Source organism: Hetaerina americana, unplaced genomic scaffold, assembly GCF_022747635.1.
Source record: "Hetaerina americana unplaced genomic scaffold, ioHetAmer1.1.p SCAF_12, whole genome shotgun sequence".
NCBI classification, from domain to species: Eukaryota; Metazoa; Arthropoda; class Insecta; order Odonata; family Calopterygidae; genus Hetaerina; species Hetaerina americana.
The window spans coordinates 8,670,678-8,693,119 of record NW_027286292.1 but is presented as its reverse complement, the minus strand read 5'-3'; the positions used below and the strand labels follow the sequence as shown (position 1 = coordinate 8,693,119).

General features: G+C 37.4%; 1 protein-coding gene across 1 annotated transcript in view; it reads right to left on the bottom strand.

Moving 5' to 3' along the window:
- The window catches only part of LOC139685798 (uncharacterized), a 58,884-nt gene extending 38,129 nt beyond the window's left edge, over window positions 1-20,755 (bottom strand). Inside the window, exons 1-9 of the mRNA XM_071582916.1 lie at window positions 20,747-20,755; window positions 16,654-16,707; window positions 16,448-16,591; window positions 13,739-13,886; window positions 10,297-10,455; window positions 5,829-5,939; window positions 4,863-5,019; window positions 4,655-4,782; window positions 3,868-3,974 (exon numbers count right to left, since the gene is read on the bottom strand). Of these exons, the coding sequence (XP_071439017.1) occupies window positions 3,868-3,974; window positions 4,655-4,782; window positions 4,863-5,019; window positions 5,829-5,939; window positions 10,297-10,455; window positions 13,739-13,886; window positions 16,448-16,591; window positions 16,654-16,707; window positions 20,747-20,755 (1,017 nt within the window). The remainder of the gene's footprint in view (window positions 1-3,867; window positions 3,975-4,654; window positions 4,783-4,862; window positions 5,020-5,828; window positions 5,940-10,296; window positions 10,456-13,738; window positions 13,887-16,447; window positions 16,592-16,653; window positions 16,708-20,746) is intronic.
- Window positions 20,756-22,442: the final 1,687 nt, after the last annotated feature.

Genomic DNA, 22,442 nt, shown 5'->3' with positions numbered 1-22,442 from the left:
TTTTAGCTTTTCACCTCTGATGTCATAAAAACTTGCTAGGTCAGATCTTAGGTTGATCAAACCACGGCATATGAAAATCACACATCAGAGTAGGGGGTCAGCTTATTTCACTGTGCCATTTCTTGTTTTCCAGGAAGATAGTGCCTCAAACACACACAAGGTGGGACTGAGGGTGCCCAGATAGATCACCAGTGATTGCAACCTGAGCCCTCTGGTCAGTAATCCAGTAGTCTACCTACTGAGCTATAATACCCTTAATAAAAAATAATCATATATATATATATATATATATATATATATATATATATATATATATATATATTACTGCCGTGGGACGCAGTAGTCCAGGGGGTAGAGCGTTGGACTACTGACCGGAGGGCCCAGGTTCAATTCCCGTGCAAGCCTCTTTGGGTACCTGCAGTTCCACCCAAGCTATGTGATGTTTCAGGTACCAGATCTTCCTGGGAAACCATAACCGGCACAGGGAAAGGAGCTGGCCCCCTACCCTGATGTGTGAAATACGCATGCCGTCGGGCTTAGTACTGGGTGAATTTTATCATCAACTACCAAACCAACCTTCGGATCGATTACTGTGTTTATGGCTTCACACACACACACACACACACACACACACACACATATATATATATATATTATTATTGGGTAATCTACCGGTTAAGGTAGGTTTTTGGATGGACACAGCTTCTAAATATATATATATATATATATATATATATATATATATATATATATATATATATATATATATATATATATATATATATAATGATTATTTGTTTATTGATTTATTTACATTTAAATATATGTAGTATAGATAAATAGCAATCACCTTTAAAGTGTTCACTTATTCTTGATGCTCACTAGCAATTAATAACAGTACACTAAAATAGGATAAACACAAATGCAGACAGAACTCACTTCGGTGGTGCCAGCCACCTTTATCTGGGTATAAGGCCTCGGAAAGAGCAGCAGCAAGAAAGAAGACAGAAGTAGAAAATCGAATTAGTTAGAATAGGAAGTTGGAATGTTAGGGCAATGTTTTGGAAAGGAAAATTAAAGAATATAAAGTGAGAGATGGGAAGAGGAAATATAGATACATTAGGTCTATGCAAAGTGAGATGGAAGGATAGTGGGGATTACTGGAGTGATAGTAATATAGTTATATACAAAGGAGGGGATGAGAGCCAACAAGGAGTTGCCATAATATTGAATAAAATGGTAGGAAGAAGCATAGCCAACAGAGAGCAAGCAACGGATTGAATATTACAAGTAGATATAAAAGCAAAACCAACAATTTTGGTCATTGTTTAGGTATACTAGTATATGCCACCAAGCAATCATAAGGAGGAAGAAGACGATAGGACATACAATCAGTTAGAGGACATAATGGCATGTGTTCCTGCACGGGACTGATGAGGGATTAGAATGCGATGGTAGGCGTAGGAAGAGATTGATTTTGATGAGGTGGGGGACTACAGTTTTAAGTACTAGAAATGACCGTGGGGAGAAAGCAACTGAATTCTGCAGGAGATAGGGGTTAGTCATCACCAACACTTGGTTTAGATACCACAAAAGGCAAAGGTATACATGGACAATGCTAGGTGACTCAGAAAAGTATCAGTTATTCCATTGCTTCTGGCTCAACTTTGTGGAAGTTCATATTTACTAAATGAAGAACACAATGTATTTTTCCACTGTTCTTTATGTTGGTACTACTAGTTACAACGCTTAGGTGTCATCATCAGGTACAAATTATTCAAGTTTCAGTCCATTGATGTGAGGTAAGGGGTGGGTGAGAGAGGGGGGGAAGGAGAAGGGGGATGGAGGGGAAGGAGGAGAGGGCTGTTAAGGGCCAGGAAAGGGGATTAGTGTGGTTCACAGTGGGGAAGGGAGGGGTAGTTAGGTCTTTCCGTGAAGGAAAAGGATGCTACCAGGATTGGGGAGAGATATGCAAACAATAAATCGTTGACCAAATAACCCTTTTTCAACTTCTTTCTGATTTCCAGCCCTTCTCACTTGTCCATCCTCCTTCCTTTGTCCATTTGGTGTATCAGTTCCAGGTTGAAATCGCTTCCATGATTTTCTTCCCACAGATGCTTGGTGAAGTTAGATTCCCACAAATGAATTGTATATAAATGGACCGCAACTTGACAAATTTGTACCTGTTGATGATGCCTCAGTGTTGAAAATAGTACTACCAAAATAAAGAACAGTGGAAAAATCCATTGTGTTCGTCATTTAATAAGAGTCAGTTAGATTATACTATAGCTAGCCACAGATTTAGGAACAGTGGGATCAATTTGCACAGCTTCCCGGGAGCGGATGCAGACCCTGACCACAATTAAGTTGTTATGAAGTGTAGCGTCCATTTCAAAAAAGGCAGGGGCAGTGGGTTGGGAAATGGAATGTAGAAGCATTATCTGGATTGACAAGGAAGGAGAACTGTATGGAAAAGAACTTAGGCCAACAAGCTTAGACATAGAAAAAGAACATGACGTAGAGGAAGATAGCTTAGGTCCAGGCATACTCAACAATGAGATAGAAAGGGCATTAAGGGAGATGAAATCAAATAAGGCCTGTGGGTAGACAACATTCCTGCAGAACTACTAAAAGGTTTTGGATAATGTGGGAGGAAGAGTCTATATGGACTGATTTGTAGAATCTATCAGGAAGTAATATGGCCGGAGGACTTAGTGAGAGAGGATATATTTGCCTGTTTTGTAGATTTTGAGAAAGGCATTTGATAGAGTGAATTGGGAAAATTTAATGAGTATATTGGAGAAAATAGGAATAGATTGGAGGGACAGGAGGCTAATCCCCAACCTGTACATTTCTCAGACTGATCAGGTGGGAGTGGGGAACAGAGAATCAGGATGGGCAGTGTTAGAAAGAGGTGTAAGGTAAGGTTGCCCATTATCACCGTTGCTGTTCAATGTATATATGGAGGAAATGATTAAAGAGGCATGGGAAGAACTGGAGATAGGCATGAAAGTCAGTGGGGAACTCATAAAATCAGTTAGGTTTGCATTCTATCTCTAGTTTGTCATTCTGCCAAGGGGCTGCAAGCATTGCTGATGGAATTGGAAATTCATTGCAATTGATGTGGGATGAGAATCAATATAAATCAAACAAAGGTAATGTGATTCCCAGAAAGAAAAATGCCAAGGTTAACATTAAAATAGGAGGGCAAAAACAAGAGCAGGTAGAACATTTTACGTATCTCAAGTGTTTTGGACCAAAATGGTGAAAGTACAAGAATTGCACTAGGCAAAGTGGCTTTCACATGGAGGAGGGAGTTGAAGACAGGGACATTGAGTAAGGATGTTAAGAAAAGACACGTAAAAACTTTGATATGGAGCGTAGCTATGCACGGCGCGGAAACGTGGTCATTGAAGCAGGAGGATAGACGTAGACTGGAGGCTTTTGAAATGTGGGTGTGGAGAAGAATGGAGAAGGTAAAATGGACAGAGAAGATAACAAATGAAGAAGTACTTGGTATGGTGGGCGAAGACAGGGGTTTGTTGGGAGAAATCCTAAGCAGGCAGGAAAAATGGAAGAAGGACATATTGATCAGCAGTGGGATGTTAAATACTGTAATAGAGGGGAGAATGCTAGACTAAAGAGGAAAGGGCAGGAATAGGATACGGATGTTGGACGGGATGAAGGCAGGAAGGAAGTAAACAGAGATGAAGAGGGGCTTGTTATAGAGTAGGGTTTTGGGTTGTGTTTTGTAAGGAGATATTTATTGGGAGTTATGTCCATTGAAAACCTACCTCAATCAATAGATTATCTTAAAAAAATATATATTTTTATAATATATAAAAAAATACATTTTAAATCACACACCTGATCACAGAGGACTTCACATTCAGCTTGGCTTGCAGCAAATTGTAGCTCATCCATTGATATTACTGTACTATCAGATCTAATATTATACCGACAATCAGGGAGGGCTGTGGAAATGAGATGCAAATAAAATTTTATCGAGTACTTATTTGTTTTCAAAATTTATTTAAAGCTATAAAGTGCACTAATGAAGGCCTGTTCTCAAGTAATGATAACTGAGTGTTGATTCCACTCAAGGACTACGATTAATATATTTGCAACAAAGAAATGTGTTCAACTTGGCAACACAACAAGAGTGCAGGCACATGCACTATCAGATATTAGTTTTTCTCTGAATATGTTCTGTGATATAGCTAGGATAATAGGTTTGGGGAAACAAATCAAATGATTATTTGCAACCCAAAAATTATGTGAATCCTGTCATTCCCCCCAAAAAAATTCATAAGTCTGTGGTTTGCAGTGATAGATATGGGATCAGGCATTAATGTTGCTAGGTCAACTGCTCCCCTATTCCCCCTCATCCCTACACCACTGCATATGATGATACATAATCCCACTTTCTGTGCTATACATGTATTTCTCTTTTAATTATATTTAGGTTAGATCCATATATTACAGGAATATCCCATCTCCCTGAAAACTGAACCCTGATCCTTGGCCAAGGAGGATATTCAATTAATGCCAACAGTTTCATTGACATTAATCTTGCAGTAAATTGGAATGTTTAAAAAAATAGATACCTCATAACCCTTAAAATTTATAAAATTTCATGGCAAAGACAACTTACATCTTACACACTGGTTTTCTAAATAATCAAGGGGACTTCCAGGAACTCTCCTGAATGAGCTTGGCTGGCTTCTTCTGTCCTCTCTGCTTAGCCGGCATATATTCTGAGATTCATCATATTCTGCAGACCTGCATGCAACAGTTATATTTTGGTTCAAATGGTATTAGTTAATGATTAAGTAATTCATAAGGATCAGAGGAGATCTTACCTGCAAGTGAAGGTGCTCTCAAATAAGCAAAGCTTTTCACACTCAGTCTTAGTCTGCACATTATGCTCCTCACGGTCATCAAAACCCTCTAGAAATGCTCCAACAACCCTCTCAAATGCCCAGAGACGATCTCCACACATAGAATTCATATTGGAAACTAATGAAAGAAAAAGAAATTGATATTCATTGAAAGGAAATATCCTGAAATGCATTTGATTTAATTCATTTGAAAATGTATGAGTATTACTTGTAGAACTAATGAAATTGATGTAAGGCACCAACTGTGAAATTTCATACACATTACCACAAATAATTTGGAATGCTGGTTAGTTTAATTAGCTGGAACATTTGATTATGGAAAAGTATTTGTTTTACAGTGTGTATGATATGAAGTTACTTAGTTGATTTCTTTGCAAATAAAAATTATCTTGAGGAATACCATAAGGCACAAAGAAGATAATTTTCTTATGGCATGTGATCCTTGCCATAGAGTGAGTAAAGGGAAACTTAGCTACCCATTCCCCAAATATTATATTGATAAATGAAATGGATTCTTGTGGCTATAATGCTGGCTCAGTTAAAATTGTCTCCTCAATAATGTGCATGCTTTGTACAAATTATCCATGCAGGAGGTATGTAGTAAACAGACTTTAAAATGATTCAAAAGTCACATACTTAATACAATGACCATTTATAAAGAATGATTAATACTCTAAATTTAACACATTCTAAAACATATTATTTTGTATAGCAATTTATCAATTTTTCTTATTTTGTCCATCTAAATGTGCAATTTAGATGATAGATTTATTTTCCAACAAAGCTACTTTTTCAAACTAGTTTGAGCGTGGTAAATCTAAACTTTGAAATATTAGTCATTTATATTAATTATTTAAGCAATACCTACCAAAGTAATTTATGCTAGTAGCTAAAATTAATTGGGGGAAATTCTAATAGTAAGTCTACCTCCTTTAATGCATATTTTTTCAAAGTAATTACTCCCAGCCTTATCATGTAGATTATTCCTATGGCCCATTGAATCCTGGCCATAGGACTGGCATCGTGAATTTTCATAATCTGTAATAAAAAACAATTAAGGGGATTCATAAACTCAGAAATTTCACTTAGCCAAATAAATAAATTCAATGCAATAATTAATTTTTAATTCAATAAGTATATTATTAATGTGATAATATAAAGTAACATCAAATTTAAAAGTGTAAAGCAAAGAAGATGAACTAGGAAATGGGATGTAGAATTTTTAAAAGGACAAAAATGAAGAGGTACCACGAAGAAGCAGAGCAACACAAGGGTGAGGGCAGGGAGGTATGTCGTATAATGGGAGAAAGATGAGAACATCTCAAAAAATTGATATTAGAAGACACAAATGATGCAATTGAAATACTTAATAGGATTAAGACAAGAAAACGATGGATTACAAATGAGATGATGAGAAGATCAATGACAAAAGGAAATAAAAGGGTGTAGACAGAATTATGTTGAAGGAAGTGCAAACAGGTAATTTGAAAAGGAAAACTCAAGAAGAAGGATTGTTAGTGAATTGGTTTAACCTTATTATGAGGTATGAGATGGATTCACATGTGATCAATATTTAATATCAACATCAGTTGCACAAGATGCAAGAAACTAATAGAGCAAAAGCACTAATGGAGCATGGTGGATGATGCAGAGTAAGAATATAAAAAGTTTACAGGAATAGGTGAGAAAAAGAGTATTATACAGAAAGAGGAAACAACTGCCATGAAGTTAGAAGGAAAAATTCATGTATTCTAAGAAAGATATAGCAGGAAAATTATTAATCTACTATTTGTGAAAAAAATAACCAGTTCAATTGGGAACTTTTCATGAAATAATCATGCAGCCTGCTGGGATACCAAAGTTATGGTACAGAGTCACTCATGGCTTAGGCTGTAGTAGACAGTCTTGTGCAGTATATCAAGTTGGTTATTTTCTTTCAGCAAGGAATTTGATCTGCATTTTCATGAAGAGATTCATAACAGTTTAGCCATATTATTACATAATGTTTCATTGACAGGTTATTACATTTCTGAAAGTGAAGTAACTGTATTGTTAAAACCTAATTTGTGCTCTTTCATGTTTATCACTATATATGAGTGTAAAATTTGAGCTTTGGTAACACTCATGAACACATTCTTAAAAATGTATACATTTTATGCATTTAAACTTAAAACTTCTTCCTGTAAGAACCTAAATATACTCATCCACCTAGTATCTGAGCTCACAATATAGTTTTATCAAGGTAAATTCAATGTATTCTTTTATAATGAAAATAAGATTCCACTTAGAGGAGGAAGTATATAAGATTTGGAGAAATATGATGGAGAATTGGAAGTGATTAAAGATAAATCAGGATGAAGGTGAATCTAAAAAATATTTCAATAAATTAGAAGATATGGATAGTGAACTGCATTGTGGCATGTTTGATGGCATTTCCTCTGGTATCTTGATCAATGTGAATGTATATAGGTCTAAATTAGAGAGTTTAATGTGGAGGCTAAACTTGCAATTTTTGGAAAGCATTCGGTGTAAAAAATCATATCTGTGAGTACTTCAGTGGAGTACAGTTTTGTGCTTCAATTTTTCTGCTATATTTATCTACAAATTTAAAAATTTTGAAGCAATTGATTCATTTTTGGTCACAGTGACCTCCTTTTATTAAGTAAAAATTGGCAATTTTTCGCAAAATAAAATTGAATGCTACCAGTTTCAATGTAACTATATCATCATCAGGTATGTCATCATCATCACCTGATGATGATTTAGTAACAATGAATCCAGTCGCATTAAATTTTATTTGTGGAAAACTGCCAATTTTTAATTGATCATGATATTCAACTATATCATGCCTGAAATGTCTCTTTTTAACAGTGGCCTCCTGTTTAGCAACAGCCTCTGAGTAGTGCCTTCTGTTTTGCATGAAAGGCTAAATGTTGGAAATCTGCCTAGATTTGCTTTCCTAATGGGGTGGATTTCTGTATTCTTGCTTTGTTTTTTTGTTAGTAAAATTATGATTTTATGCATAATTGAGGCTTTTTCTAATGCAAGAATGACATTCTTTGAATTCAAGAAGGACATGACATGGAATTGGTGCATATACAAATTGTGAGGGTGTAAACAGTCAGGCTGCATGTAACACTGAATTAGTTAGGTATAAAAAATTTGTAGCACGCACTGATAGTAGTTAAGTGAACAACATTGACTCCTTAGTCATTAATAAGACACATTTATTTGCCAATGATGCAGTGGTTTACTGTTACATCCATGATCCTGAGGTCACATCAACTTTATCAGATGACCTCAATGCTATACAATGTTGGTGTACCACTTGGCAATTACAATTAAACTTAAAAAAGTGCGTTGTCATAAATTTTTGGAAAAAGAGTAATTCCCTCCTGAATGCCTACTGCATTGGGAACACTGTACTTTAATGCCTAGACTGTTAAATACCTAGAAATTACCCTCACTCATCACCTCTCCTGGGTGAAACACATACGGGGAGTATGTGGACAAGCTAACAAAAAATTAGGATTTATTAGAAGAGTACAAGGTAAATGTGAAGACAGGGTGAAAGAGAAATGTTATCTAGCACTGGTTAGGCCTCATTTAGAATATGCTGCAAGAATATGCTGCAAGAATATGGGATCCTCACACAGTGGGATTGATTGCCGAATTGGATCACATGTAGTGTAAAGGAGCTAGATTTGTGAAATGTTGTTATAATAAAGTTAATAGTGTACCCAAAATATTAGAGTAGCTTGGCTGGGAATCACCCACGGAGCGAAGGTTAAATTACAGATTGAAGCTCTTGCATAAATTGGAAGGGCATCTCTTTAGCAGTGATGCTGAAAAATTATTATTGCCCCCATCATACATATGGTTGGAGAGATCATGTCCATAAAATTAGAGAGATTAAGTGTGGGACAGATTTTTTTTAAGATGCCATTTTTTTCCATGAACAATAAGGGATCATAATGGCTTTGTCCAACTGCGGTATAATCATGTTCAGGTATAAATTAGTCTGATGTGTATTCACCCCCTGCCACATATTCCTAGTGGCGGCTTGCATGATACATAGATAAATAAGTAAAAAATAGTAATTCATCTTGCCCTTGTATCTTGGTAGATGGATGACTTGTTCCATTTAGAGGAAACTTCCCATTAAAAGCCTATTTAAAAATGAAACCTTTGTGTAATGGATAAAATATATTTCAGCTTATTCAAAATCATCTCATACTATCTTTGCAAGTTTGCTCCAGAATGATGAAGGAGCAGAAAGAAAAACTCAAGGAAGAAGGGTTGTTAGTGAATTGGTTTAATCTTACTATGAGACATGAGAAGGATTCACATGTGATCAATATTTCACATCAAAATCACTTTCACAAGAACTGTGTGAGAATAAATTCACAATCACTGGGACCTTTACGGCTTAGGAAACAAAAATTCTGGGCAAATCGGTCCACATCTTTCAAGGAAACCATATTATAGTTTATTCACGCATACAAGTGCATATACTATCACTGTAGACAAACAGGCCCAAAACAAATATTTGAAACTCAAGATAAAATGGCACTGAAACAGCATCAAAGGATGATAATGATGATAAGATGAAAATGAAATGATCATGTCTTTTGCACTAAAATATCACCACTGAGAATATTCATGGAAATTATAGAAGTGGCAGATAAAGGTTACAAAATTAAGGCAAAAATATCCTCAAATCTAATGGGCAAAGTTGAAGGATATTGCCAATGGAACTTGCTGCAAATAGTGCATGGCAAAGAAAAAAAGAAAACTATTTTTTGTCCATCTTACTGGCAAAAAAAGGTACACTTGGACACATGCACACACACACACACCCAGACACACATATATTAAAAAAAAACCATCATATGGTGAACAAAAACTCATTCACATGGATATAGATATAAGGAAAAGGGATAGGGACACAAATAAAAGACAAGCACAGGGGGGTTGGGAAAGGTGAAATTGAGTAGATCACAAGTACAAATATTTCCTTGACCAGCCCCCAACTCCGGTTTTTACCTACTTCAGCCAGTAGGTAGCCTCTTGACAATTGAAACTAATATTTACTGGTCATATCAATCAACAGTAACCACTAATAGACATTTTTAGGTGCAAAAATATTATTTCTGGGATGGTTTTCACTGGCCAATGATTAGTGCAAAAATGATTATGAAATTTTATTTAAAGTGGAATGAAATATTAAACATGCAATGTAATTGATAAGTAAAATGCAAGCAATAAGAATAAAAGACTAAATTTAAAAATATTCAAAAGTTAACTGTGGTACTCCACACAGCTGTTCTCATCACTTTTGAAGGCACTGGTAGGAAAGCCTAAAGGAAACAGTAAAAGTGAAGAATATACATACCAACACTGAATGCATGGCAAGTGATTGTTTGTCGACATATGGCTGTACAGTCTCGTGTTATTCCTGTTCCAGGTTGAGTGAGAAGGCCCTGGGCTGCCCCATACACAAATTCGACTCCTGTTGTCTTCTCATATGTTTCTGTTCCACCAAAGCACTGGGCTGTCAAGGAAAAAAATCATCCATGACGTTATATTCTGGCTATCAGGAGGTTGTGCTTTTTTCAGTTAACAAGGTGCTCATGCGACAGGTTATTAGTATCATAAAGGCAATAGGGTTATTTGGAGTATTTGAGATTTTAGGATTTGAAAAGTGATTGTATTAGCATTAGACGAATCTATTACTACTCAAGAACTCTTTTGTTTTCTACCCACAGTTATTCCCTACTCATAAACCACACTCCTCTAACTTATTATCATCTCTCCCTTTGCCTACAACTGTATTCCAATGCCCCATCATCATCGAAGCACCTCCTTCCAAGGTGCAATTTCCTTTAGATGATCATTCATACTGTCTACTTCTTTCTTATGATTGCTACCTGGCATGCAGACCTGAATAACACCCAAGTTCATTGGTGGAGCCTTTTCTTTTACTAATAAAATTCTACCACTCACCTGCTCTATGTTTAATACACTTCTTTCTGCTTTCTTTGCTTTTTATGAGATTGCTCATGTTACTGCTATCCCACGTGGCTCTCCCCCTCCACTGTATACTAAATACCCACTCTGTGACTGTTGCACTAATAATCCCAGCTACCCTGCCATATCATGGCCATAACATACTTACTACTATGTACTCTTTACTTGTACTGCTTGAAGTTTTCTAACTTCCCTGTCCCTAACACCTTCCCAATGGTCCTTATTCTGACTTGATCGTTACTTTTTGTTGTCTTCTTTTGTACTGTTGACAGTTTGGTCATACAAGAATTTCATATGTTGATGACAGTGGAGACACTACCTTGCTAGCTGGCTAGATCACTACCTCTGTGGTCAGATTCCTTTAATTGCCAGGAATAATTATAACACCTCTGTGCCTCATATTTATTTGTAAATCACATGATTAAATTTAACCATGATAACCTCTTCCCTTAATTGATCAGGGGCATACTTAATGTGGCAACCTATCTCCCTAAAGTGACTCAATTTTTTATGTTTATACCCATTTTAAGCTCAACCCTAAATTAATGTATTAATAGGCCTAAACTTTACAACACCCGCAATATGCTCACACAATGCTCTTTTTCCAATCCCCTCAAAAATGTTCTCCTTGAATCTAATTTTAACTAAACGGGTTTATGTAGTTGGCACTGTGGGCTGGTATAATTGTGGCTGACAGAGTTTCTATTTATTTCAAGGTAACTACTCACCGATATCCTAGTGCATTTAATGAATCATATTAAAATGTATATGAAATAATGATCACATATTAGTTGGCTGTTATTATATAAGCCACCTGGAATTTCCACAAATTTCAGTTTTTATATAGCTTAAAGGTAAACATTGAGCATGTATGCCTTCAAAATGTGCCAAGAAGATTTTCTGGCCACGTGTGTGGAATATTTAGAATTCTATTTGTGTACAAGACTTACTGGTTTACTGGTATGAAAAACAAACAACAGCACATCATAATCAAAAAAAACTTTCCTGTCAAGGAACATGTACAACAGAGGAGAAGAGTCACATCTATTTCTCCTGATCAAAAATTTTGAATTAATTCCAATAAAATATTAATTTTTAAAATGGAGGATTCATACTGAATAGCTTCAGGCTCCCCAAAACTTGACATTATAAAACTAAGTAAACACAATTCACTGTAGAATAAATGGAATACCAATGAAAAATAAATTATATCTAGTTCATGTATAGGGTAATGAGGAATGCTTGCAAAGCATCTTATTTTCCATCGTACTATACAAATCTGTTGTCTTAGATGTGCAGTATGATAGAAGTGGGATTAATTCTCCACAAAACAAATAAGGTTATTAATGTGGATACAAGTTTTGATGAATTATCATTCCAATTATTTTTAAGCTATAGCATACCATGTAAATTTAAAATGAGCATACCTATGGTCATGAAAGAATGGAAATGCCTTAACACACCCTAGTGATCAAGTGGTTATAATTTTGTTTATTTGTTTATTATTTTTGCATTGTTTGTGTGTGATTAAGATACACCCGGGTCACTGTTTCCCAAACACACCTAAATGACCTAGTGTGCTTTTCCCATCTTCCCCTTACTTTTCACATTGTTTTTAGCTCTCCCCCTGAAACAAACCTAGAGCCAATCATGTTTATGGTCTCTGCTATTCCATTTCTATAGCATGCATGCTCACATAATTCATGCTCTTCCTATGTTAATAATGAGGAACATCAGATAAACATTTTCTAAATTACTGTTTACCCACACTCAAAGGACGATCAAATATATTAAGGTAGTTAATAAATGCAGCCATGAATGCAGTTTATACTTACTGCCCATTAGCAGAACAACCAGAAATCACTGCCCATTATAATTTCTTTATTTTTACTCCAATATTCCACGCAAGTATTGTTGCTGATCAAGTTAACTAGAGAATCTGAGTCATGCAATATCTGCACCGCAACCTAAATACTTTAGCTCTGATTTGACCAATGATTGCTCTTTATTGACTGATCCCCACTAATATGTTGTGAGCTCCTTGGCTCGGGTGAAAGCATTACTACTTATCCATCCTAATCCAGCCTTGAGACTAAAAGACATGAATAATTAGACAACGGTAATGAATACACATATTACTGAATTATCAATATCTACATTGTATTTTATTGAGATACACATTCATCCCATTTTTTCAACCGTTTTCCCAGTCTTATCCTCTTGAATTTGATATTACACTTTATTAGTACTAAATTATGACTAGAAACCACATCCACTCCCAGGAAACTGCAAATTAATTAAATGAAGAATACAATGTATCTTTCCACTGTCTTTTATTCACGTACAACCAGTTATCATCATCAGGTACAAATTAATCAAGACGCAGTCCATTTATATACCATTCATAAGGGAGAGGAGGGGTGGGTGAGAGAGGGGTGAGAAGGAGGGCATCTTGATTAATTTGTACCAGATGATGACGCTTGAGCATTGAAACTGGTTGTACGTGAATAAAAGACAGTGGAAAGATACATTGCATTCTTCATTTAATTAAAATGAATTTTCACAAAGTTGAGCCGGAAACAATTAAAAACTGCAAATTATTTATGCTGTCCATAAATCTGTGTCTATCCATCAATATAGTCTAACTGATACCTCTGTGAGTTAACAGAAATTTTCCATGTATACTTATGCCTATTGTGGTTGTGAAACCAAGTGTTCCTTATGATTAAGCCCTATCTCTAGCATAACTCTATTGATTTTTCCTCACGGTCATTCATTAATCCTAAATCATAGTCCCCCAATCTCACTACCATTTCTTCCTTCACCAGATGGCTCATCCCAATCCCACATTACTATCAATTGTTTTTTTCCAGGAAGACCTGCAATTATTTCCTCGGATAGAGCATATGCTCTGTTGACTTCTTTTTCCCTGTGATTCCTTGGTGGCATGTAAACCTGAACAAGACCAAATTTATCTGTTCAGTTTAACATTCTACTAATACCATTCTATCATTCATTTTCTCTATATTTTAAAAGCTTCTTCTTCCTAACTTTTTGTTCAATACTAATGCCATCCCTTGTTGACATTCTTCTTCTTGGTTGCATATTACTATATAATTCTATAGCTATCAGTCCAGTCATCCCCGTAATCCTAATATCTCATTTTACACAGCCCTAGAATAAAATATCTATTAGCTTCTCTCCACTCCCTACTTTACATTTTCTAATTTCCCTGTCATCAACATCATCCTAGAAGCCCAAGTCCCTATTTTAACTGGTTCAGTTGCCTTCTGTGTTCCTGCAGTTGATTTCGCTTTTCTAGAATTTATCAATATGACGACTGTGGAAGTCTTGTCCCACCGAATGCCATGACGTGCTATAGCATGACATGGCAGTCAAAGACACATGGCCCAGTGAGCCTAATTCCTTAGTTACCAAGAATTACATTAAGAAGTCATCATTATTTCATGGATAAATTAATTGAATCACTATTTATATATAAATAAATATAGATATGTTTACAGCTTAGGTCCAGGCATACTAGACAATGAGATAAAAAGGGCATTAAGGGAGATGAAACTAAATAAGGCCGTGGGGGTAGATAACATTCCCGTGGAACTTTTAAAATGCTTAGGAAAATGTGGGAGGAAGAGGCTATATGGGCTGATCCGTAGCATTTATGAGGAGGGAATCTGGCCGGAAGACTTTGTGAGAGCAGTTTTAGTTCCGATTCCGAAAAAGGTAAAGGCCACGTCATGTGAGGACTATAGGACAATTAGTTTGATATCCCACGCAGCTAAAGTTGTTCTCAGGATCATAAACAAACGGATAGAGAGTAGGGCAAATGATTACTTAGGGGATGATCAGTTTGGGTTTAGGAAGGGGAGAGGTACGCGTGATGCCATTGCAGTAATGAGATTATTAATCGAGAGGAATATAGAACACAACCAGGAGGTATTTGCCTGTTTCGTAGATTTCGAAAAAGCGTTTGATAGAGTGAATTGGGAAAAACTAATGAGTATATTGCAGAAAATAGGAATATATTGGAGGGAAAGGAGGCTAATCCGCAACCTGTACATGTCTCAGACTGCTCAGGTGCGGGTGGGAAACGGGGAGTCAGGATGGGCAGTGTTAGGAAGGGGTGTAAGGCAGGGTTGCCCATTATCACCGTTGCTGTTCAACCTGTATGCAGAGGAAATGATCAAAGAGGCATGGGAAGAACTAGAGGTAGGAATGAAAGTGGGCGGGGAATTCGTAAAATCAGTTAGGTTTGCTGATGACCAAGCTTTAGTTTGTCAGTCAGCCAAGGGGCTGCAAGCATTGCTGAGTGAATTGGAAATTCAGTGCGACAGGTATGGGATGAGAATCAACATTAATAAAACAAAGGTTATGCGATTTTCTAGAAAGAAAAAGGGCAAGCTTAACATTAAAATAGGAGGGCAAAAACTAGAGCAGGTAGAACAGTTTACGTATCTCGGTAGTGTTTTGGACCAACACGGTCAAAGTAGTAGGGACGTAAGGAGAAGAATTGCGCTAGGCAAAGAGGCTTTCACGAGGAGGAGGGAGTTGATGACGGGGACTTTGAGTAAGGATGTTAAGAAAAGACTCGTAAAAACTTTGATATGGAGCGTAGCTATGTACGGAGCGGAAACGTGGTCATTGAAGCAGGAGGATAGACGTAGACTGGAGGCTTTTGAAATGTGGGTGTGGAGAAGAATGGAGAAGGTGAAATGGACAGAGAAGAAAACAAATGAGGAAGTACTTGGTATGGTGGGCGAAGAGAGGGGTTTGTTGGGAGCAATCCTATGGAGGCAGGAAAAGTGGATGAAGGGGGTGTTGACAGGCAGTGGGATGTTGAAGACTGTGATAGAGGGTAGAATGTTGGGCAAAAGAGGAAAGGGAAGGAACAGGATAGGGATGTTTGACGGGATGAAGGGAGGAAGAAAAAGTACTCAGAGATGAAGAGGGACCTGGTGTAGAGTAGAATTTAGGATTGTGTTTTGTTAGTAGTCACAAAATATTTGTTTGGTAGTTGTGTCCATCGAAAAACCTACCTTAACCGGTAGATAACCTTAAAAAAAAAAAAATAGATATGTTTATAAGGTAGTCTACTGGTTAAGGTAGGTTTTTGATGGACACAACTACCAAATAAATATCAAGTCTCTTCTGACAAAAACAGCCCCAATTATAACTAATTCAGTATTATTCTTCTGTATCTTCTGTGCTGCTGCTGTTGGTTTTGCTTTGCAAGGGTTTCATGAGATGACAAACCCAGAAGCCTTGCCTTTCCTGCTGCTGGACATGACACCCAGCCAATTGGGCCGAGTCTCTTAGTTACCAGGATTGACTATCTCTATCTTGTCCATCATGGGAACCTTAAGAATGAATCCATCCAGAAACTATACAGCCCTGCAATATTTTGAGAAAAATAGCCTTCCTACAACAAGGAGGCCTTAGTGCCCATGGGATGTCATATGCCTACCCCAGAATCTCTTCCACTTTTCAAAACAATCGGCCAAGTCCTTTTTCAGAATGGTCATGAGCTGACTATTCAAATCCTTTATCTCATCAACCAACTGCTGGGAAGACTGGCCCTTTGTTTCAGAGCCATAGCTATAGATCCTTGACTCATCTCCAGTTAGGCTATTTTTCTCAAAATACTGCAAATATTGATTACATATACCCAGGGTTACAAACCTCTTATAGATGTCACCAAGCTCACAATCGTCACTCCAATTAGGCAAATTAACCTATTCCCTGGGATGTCAACCCACACCTAGAAAAGAAAATCAGAACTCATTTATTCATGTCTTTGATTTACCATTTTTTAGCATAAGTATTCAGTAAAACGCAAAGATATAACTAGCCAAGATGAAATGAGAATCTTTTTGTTCATATTTCCTCTGAGTTCACTCAATTGATTAAATATTTATAAAGTCAGCTCAGTGATCTCTGTGAGCATCTTTTGTACTTATTTTATTTTACCTAAAGTGTAAAATTAACTTTAATTCATGCAGTTGGGAGTGTGTGCACACACACACACATATATATATATATATATATATATATATATATATATATATATATATATATATATATATATATATATATATATATATATATATATATATATATATGTATGTATGCATATGTGTCTGTATGGTGATTGTTGATGCAGTTGTTGAGCGGTGTGGAGCACTGCCCATTGAAGGAGGAAGAGAGTTTGCAGTTAAGTTGATAGATTACAAGATGTGCATGAGGGAGTGCCGTGGGATGTTAGAGAAATGTTAAGTTGAGAGGGGAGGCAAGGAGTGGCGAAGACAGGACATGTTTCACATTTTGGTCTATTGCAGGGTACTGGTTTGGATTTGTAGGTGACAGAGGATGTGGATAAAGGCTTGTCGTGTTTTAATATATCTGATAAATTGGTAGGTGGTTTATAAGTAATCGAGGGACATTTGCGTAGTATGTTTGCTGTTGTTTTTTGGTTAGCCGAAATGGAGAAGAAGTCTTTAACAATATACCCAAATGAATGAATACCTAGAAAGTAGGTTGTGCAGATGGAGAGGGTATGCGAGTTAATGTCTTGGGTCTCTGTAGCGTGGGTGATTAATTCTCAGATGTGTACAAGGTAAACGAACCTATCTTTTTCATTAATGTCTGTATGAATTACTTACCACGAGCAATCAATGGTGTAATTGCAATAATGTAAACTAACGTCTCGCAGCAGTAAATAATCCCCAGTTACCAATATCCAATTTCGTGCCCTCCATTGGTCGTAAGAAAACGTTTTCCTACGCATGTCAATTAACCATCAACAGGTGATGCCATGCATAAGACATTAACTTCACTCATGCTTCTCTGACGCCAGGTGGGTTATTCTGTAACTCGTAAGTCGCCCAATGCTATTCACGGCATTTGAAAATGGCATCAGTAGTTTTTCCGTGGAAGCGACCGGTATCAGCCAACAGCATTGATCACGACCAATGCCATCAATGATGCCATGGAAGAATTAGGGAAGAAGTTAATGCTGAATGCATGATGGTCCAAATTGATGAAGATGACAAAATAAAAGCGTTTTCTTCAATAAATACCGTTGGTTGAAATTAGTTCCGAGCAATTGGAAAACAGTAGGCACAGATTATGGATTTTCATTGTATAAGTGGATAGTTTTCTCTCCATATTTATGGGTTTACATGTTTTATTTTTATTTGGTACCCTGCGAGGGACCACTAGGTTGTGTCAGGGGATGATTACCTACATACCAGACTACCCTTGACCCAAAACACCTTTCCCTTCAAGCGCGGTCGGGCAAACGTTATTTTATGCTGATCCCTTATCATTCGGGGAGAAAATGACATCTTAAATCTATCTGTTCCGCACTTAATCTCTAGAATTTTACTGGCATGATCTCTCCTGCCGTAGTACGATGGGGCTAATAACCCAAATTAAACATCACTGCCAAGAAGAAATTTTTCTAATTTAAATAGCCCTGGATATCTTTCATGCCATATGCTTCTAGCTTTGTAAGTAGTGTTTTATGAGGTACTTTGCTGACAGCCTTTGTAAAATGTAGAAAAACCATGTCCAATGGAAACATTGTTCTCTCCCGAAGTAAGGATATCATGAACAAAGAGCGTAAGTTGTGTCTCGCAAGATTTTCACTTTCGGAAACCGTGCTGGTTATTCATCAACAACTCCTGATAATCGAGGTGTATCACTATCGAACTAGCAACTATATAAATGTTCTATGACCTTGCATAAAATGTATGTAGGAGAAATAAGCCCGTAATTGATCAGTTCCTCTCCGTTTTTAAGTATAATACATGCAGATGTTATGTTATCTGTTTTCTAATCACTGGGAACCTTGTGATCTACTAGCGATTTCTAAAATATGATTTCTAGATACGGCGCAATTTCCCACGCTAGCTCTTTGAATATGCGAGCGGGTATTTGATCGGGCTCGGAGAATTTATTAGGCTTAATATTTTTCAGCAACTGTTCTATACAATTATATGACATTTCAATTCTAGGCATCGGTTAGCGGGAACGAGTTAGTAAGTTATCGGAGATATTCGATGAGACATTGGTGAAGATGCTTTGAAAGGTCTTTAATAAGTTGGCATATTCCAAATTACTGGTTTCTCTTTTGCCTTTATTGCTTTTGAGTGAATTAACTGTAGACTTGTTTTCCTTAACCTCTCTGACTTAGGTCCAAAATGCTTTTAGACTCTCTTTCAAATTTTCTGTTGATACTTTCCTTCACAATTCGCTTAATGCTTTCCCGCATTCCTTCTTGGCAATTGTCCTAATTTCAATCATAAGTGATCTCATTCCTTTTGTCCCTACAGGTACCATTCCTAATATTTTCATCTTGGCATGTCATCTTCGTCGTCTTAATGATTTATTAACATCCGTACTGTATCATCTAAGTTCGTGTTATCTTTTATAAATTTACTTGGAATGAACCTGTTGACTGCTGAGCGCGTGATCTCCAGGAAGTGATTCTGCATATCCTCATTATTTTGGTGATTACTATGTATATTCCTTAAAATTAACAACTTTACTCGGTAACACATATCCATTATAAACCCTTCTTTAAACAAGTACATATTTCTTTTAGGCTTCTTTCTTTTTTTGGACCTCATATAGGGAAAACAGCATTTACTGCTCAGTGGCCACTAATTCCTTCAAAATTTTCTAAAGTTAAAACTTTTTTGGTATGTTCGTTGCTCACAAATAAAGATTTTTTAGCCGTAGTTATTGAAGTGATGAGTGGGTGAATGGAGTTCAACGCAAAGGAATTTCATTGCAACTTGCAGGAATTATTGTCTTTACCTCCCGTTTCAAACTTACAAGGTTTGTCCCAAAACTAAGTAGAATAGATCTGGGGAAAAAATGAATTGCAGATCAAAGTATGAATTGCTAAATCACCCTCATGTATCGACACACCAGTCGTGGTATCCTTTCTGTTAGGCATCAACAGGGCCCTTGTTTAGGCATCTCGTCATGGCCTCTTTGATATAATCCAGCGGTCCAAAATGGAAATGAAAGTGGTTATACTTGGCTCCTACTTAAAGACCCATGTACACCAAGGCACAAATTTCTCACGGATAAATCTTCTGTGAGAATACACTATGATTTTCTGGATATTACACTCTTCTGCTGGCATGCTGACACTTGGGGTCAATCAGAATTGAGCATGTGTCTCACTTTATGCACATTTTCACCACACTGTGTTTTTGATGGATTTCCAGACCATTCCTTGTCGTCAACCGCCTCTCTACCCTCTTGGGAAATCCTGTGCCAGCAGAAAGTAAGTCCTCGGGACATAGCTCCCGAACCCGATTTTCCGAGCTTAACACAACATTTTGTCGCGAATAGTTGCTCCGTAGAATGCGGCATCGTGAATTCGTGACGCGACCCTCGAACAGGGGCCCAGATTTAAGTGATCAGCACACTGTAACGGCCCACAGACAACTGACGCGGGTCGCGTTGCTTTCCCAAGATCTCCTACCACTTATCCCACCACAAATCGCCCCACTCCAGCCGTCCACATTGGCGGAGAAAATCATACTACATTTTTTTGGACAAACCATATGAATGTGCTCCTATGTCTGGGACATTAAAATATCAATCGATTATAATTACGCGATCGTTGTTTTGGGATAAAAGACTTTTGATTTGCTGATCTAGTTCTGGCATTGTATTATTTTTCTCGTCCGGCGACCTGTAAAATACGCATGCAAAAGTTCTTTTGGATTCAGGTTTTTTAATTGAGCACCAAAAGTTTCCAAACCGTTACCTTGAATTACCTCAGCCATGCTGATGCAGGAATTTTTAACTATAATGAAGACCGCTCCCGATTTTATTTACTCGGTCGTTTCCGTAAATGGAGAAGGATTGTGGGAAAATTTCACCGTCGTCGACATCAGTGGATAATCAGCTTTCTGTTCCAATAATTTTGTATGTACCTGTACCTTTAATAAGGTGATGACATTTCGAGACTGTTATTTTAACTTCGGCAATTTTCTTCTATAGCAGATAATGTTCCCTTGACATTGGGGTTACTTGAATATTTAACGGGGATTGTTTTCCCTTTATTGTCGCATTTGTGGTAAAATTTTCCTTCCGGTGATACCTGATTCGTATTAAGTGAACTATTGTATGCATTTATAGCACTAACCCTCACTTCATTTAAAGCTAAATTATTTGGCGAAGAGGACTTTAGAGGCCCAATATTTGACTTTCAGTTCCTAAAAAAGCCCTGCAGTGTTTGAATATCGTACCCGCTACACACCTTGAGACCTCAGACGTGTATACCTGTAAACCCCAAAACGGTTCAGAGGGTTCCTACACGTTAGGACCGCCGGCCGAAGGCCAAAGAAGGAGGCCCCGATATCCCTGCACGCATTACACAACCTCGGATTAATGCCTTCCACTCGGCTCCAAACAAGAGGTCCTCGATTAATCTTCGGGACAAGACTGCAGATCGCGAGCGTCACATCAATGCCCTCGACGCCGCCCACCCGCTTCACTTCAGAGTTAAATTTCCTGATGGAATGCAGAATCTCCTCAGATCCGCAGTCCACGGCATCGTTGACGCCAACATGAGCCAGGACCCGCAGCCGCCGCCCCAACCGTATTCGTCACCTGGGAAACACCGCCACTCAGAATACACTTAAGCCGTCTGGCGCTGGCTCACGCCCTTATTGTCTGCCTTTTCCCTCAGGAGACCCATCAGACGCCTGATCAATCACTAAAATCCCGCCCTTCCCACTCTGACGGTTCCTTCTGCGTGGTGCTCTCAAAGGGGCGAAGGTAGGGGCTGCAGATACCACAGGGCTATCCTCTGAGAGCACCTATTATCTTTTGGAGAAGGGGTTTTCCATCGCATCTCCTATCCCTCGCCGCAGCGTTAACCTCCCACCGCTATTGCGCGAAACAACCTTCTAATCTTCCGACTTGCTGAATGGCGTCTGCCTCTCATCAAAAGACCGGACCCTCAAATTTGCCTCGTATTTTGTTATTAGCATTTTTATATAATTAGTGGCTTGTAATACGGTAAAGGCTTGTAATACAGTCTGATGTGGAATCATGAAACAGGAAGTTGTCGGTACTCTTTTATAAAGTATTATTATTGTCCGTTCATATCCGTTTGCCTCTGCGAATATCACTCATATCACAAGGTATTAAAGAAATTAGATTTTAATACGGAATATCATCAAAAGGTAACAGCAACTCAAGACAAACTTGAGTATGGTCATTTTCTTTCAAATTGTAACTTAAGAACCTCTTCTAATAAATTGTTATTATTCGTTGAATGATATTTTAAATGACAAGCAGTTGTAGTGTATTGTTTTTATGGCATACTTTAATGTATTGTGCTAGAGGTTCTTTTTCATGCATCTTCATAGTGTTGAAATGTACCTGTATTTTGTGATTTTCTTTGTGCTTGACGACTCATGTACACACTTGATATGTATGGTCAATGAATAATAAAAATATTAT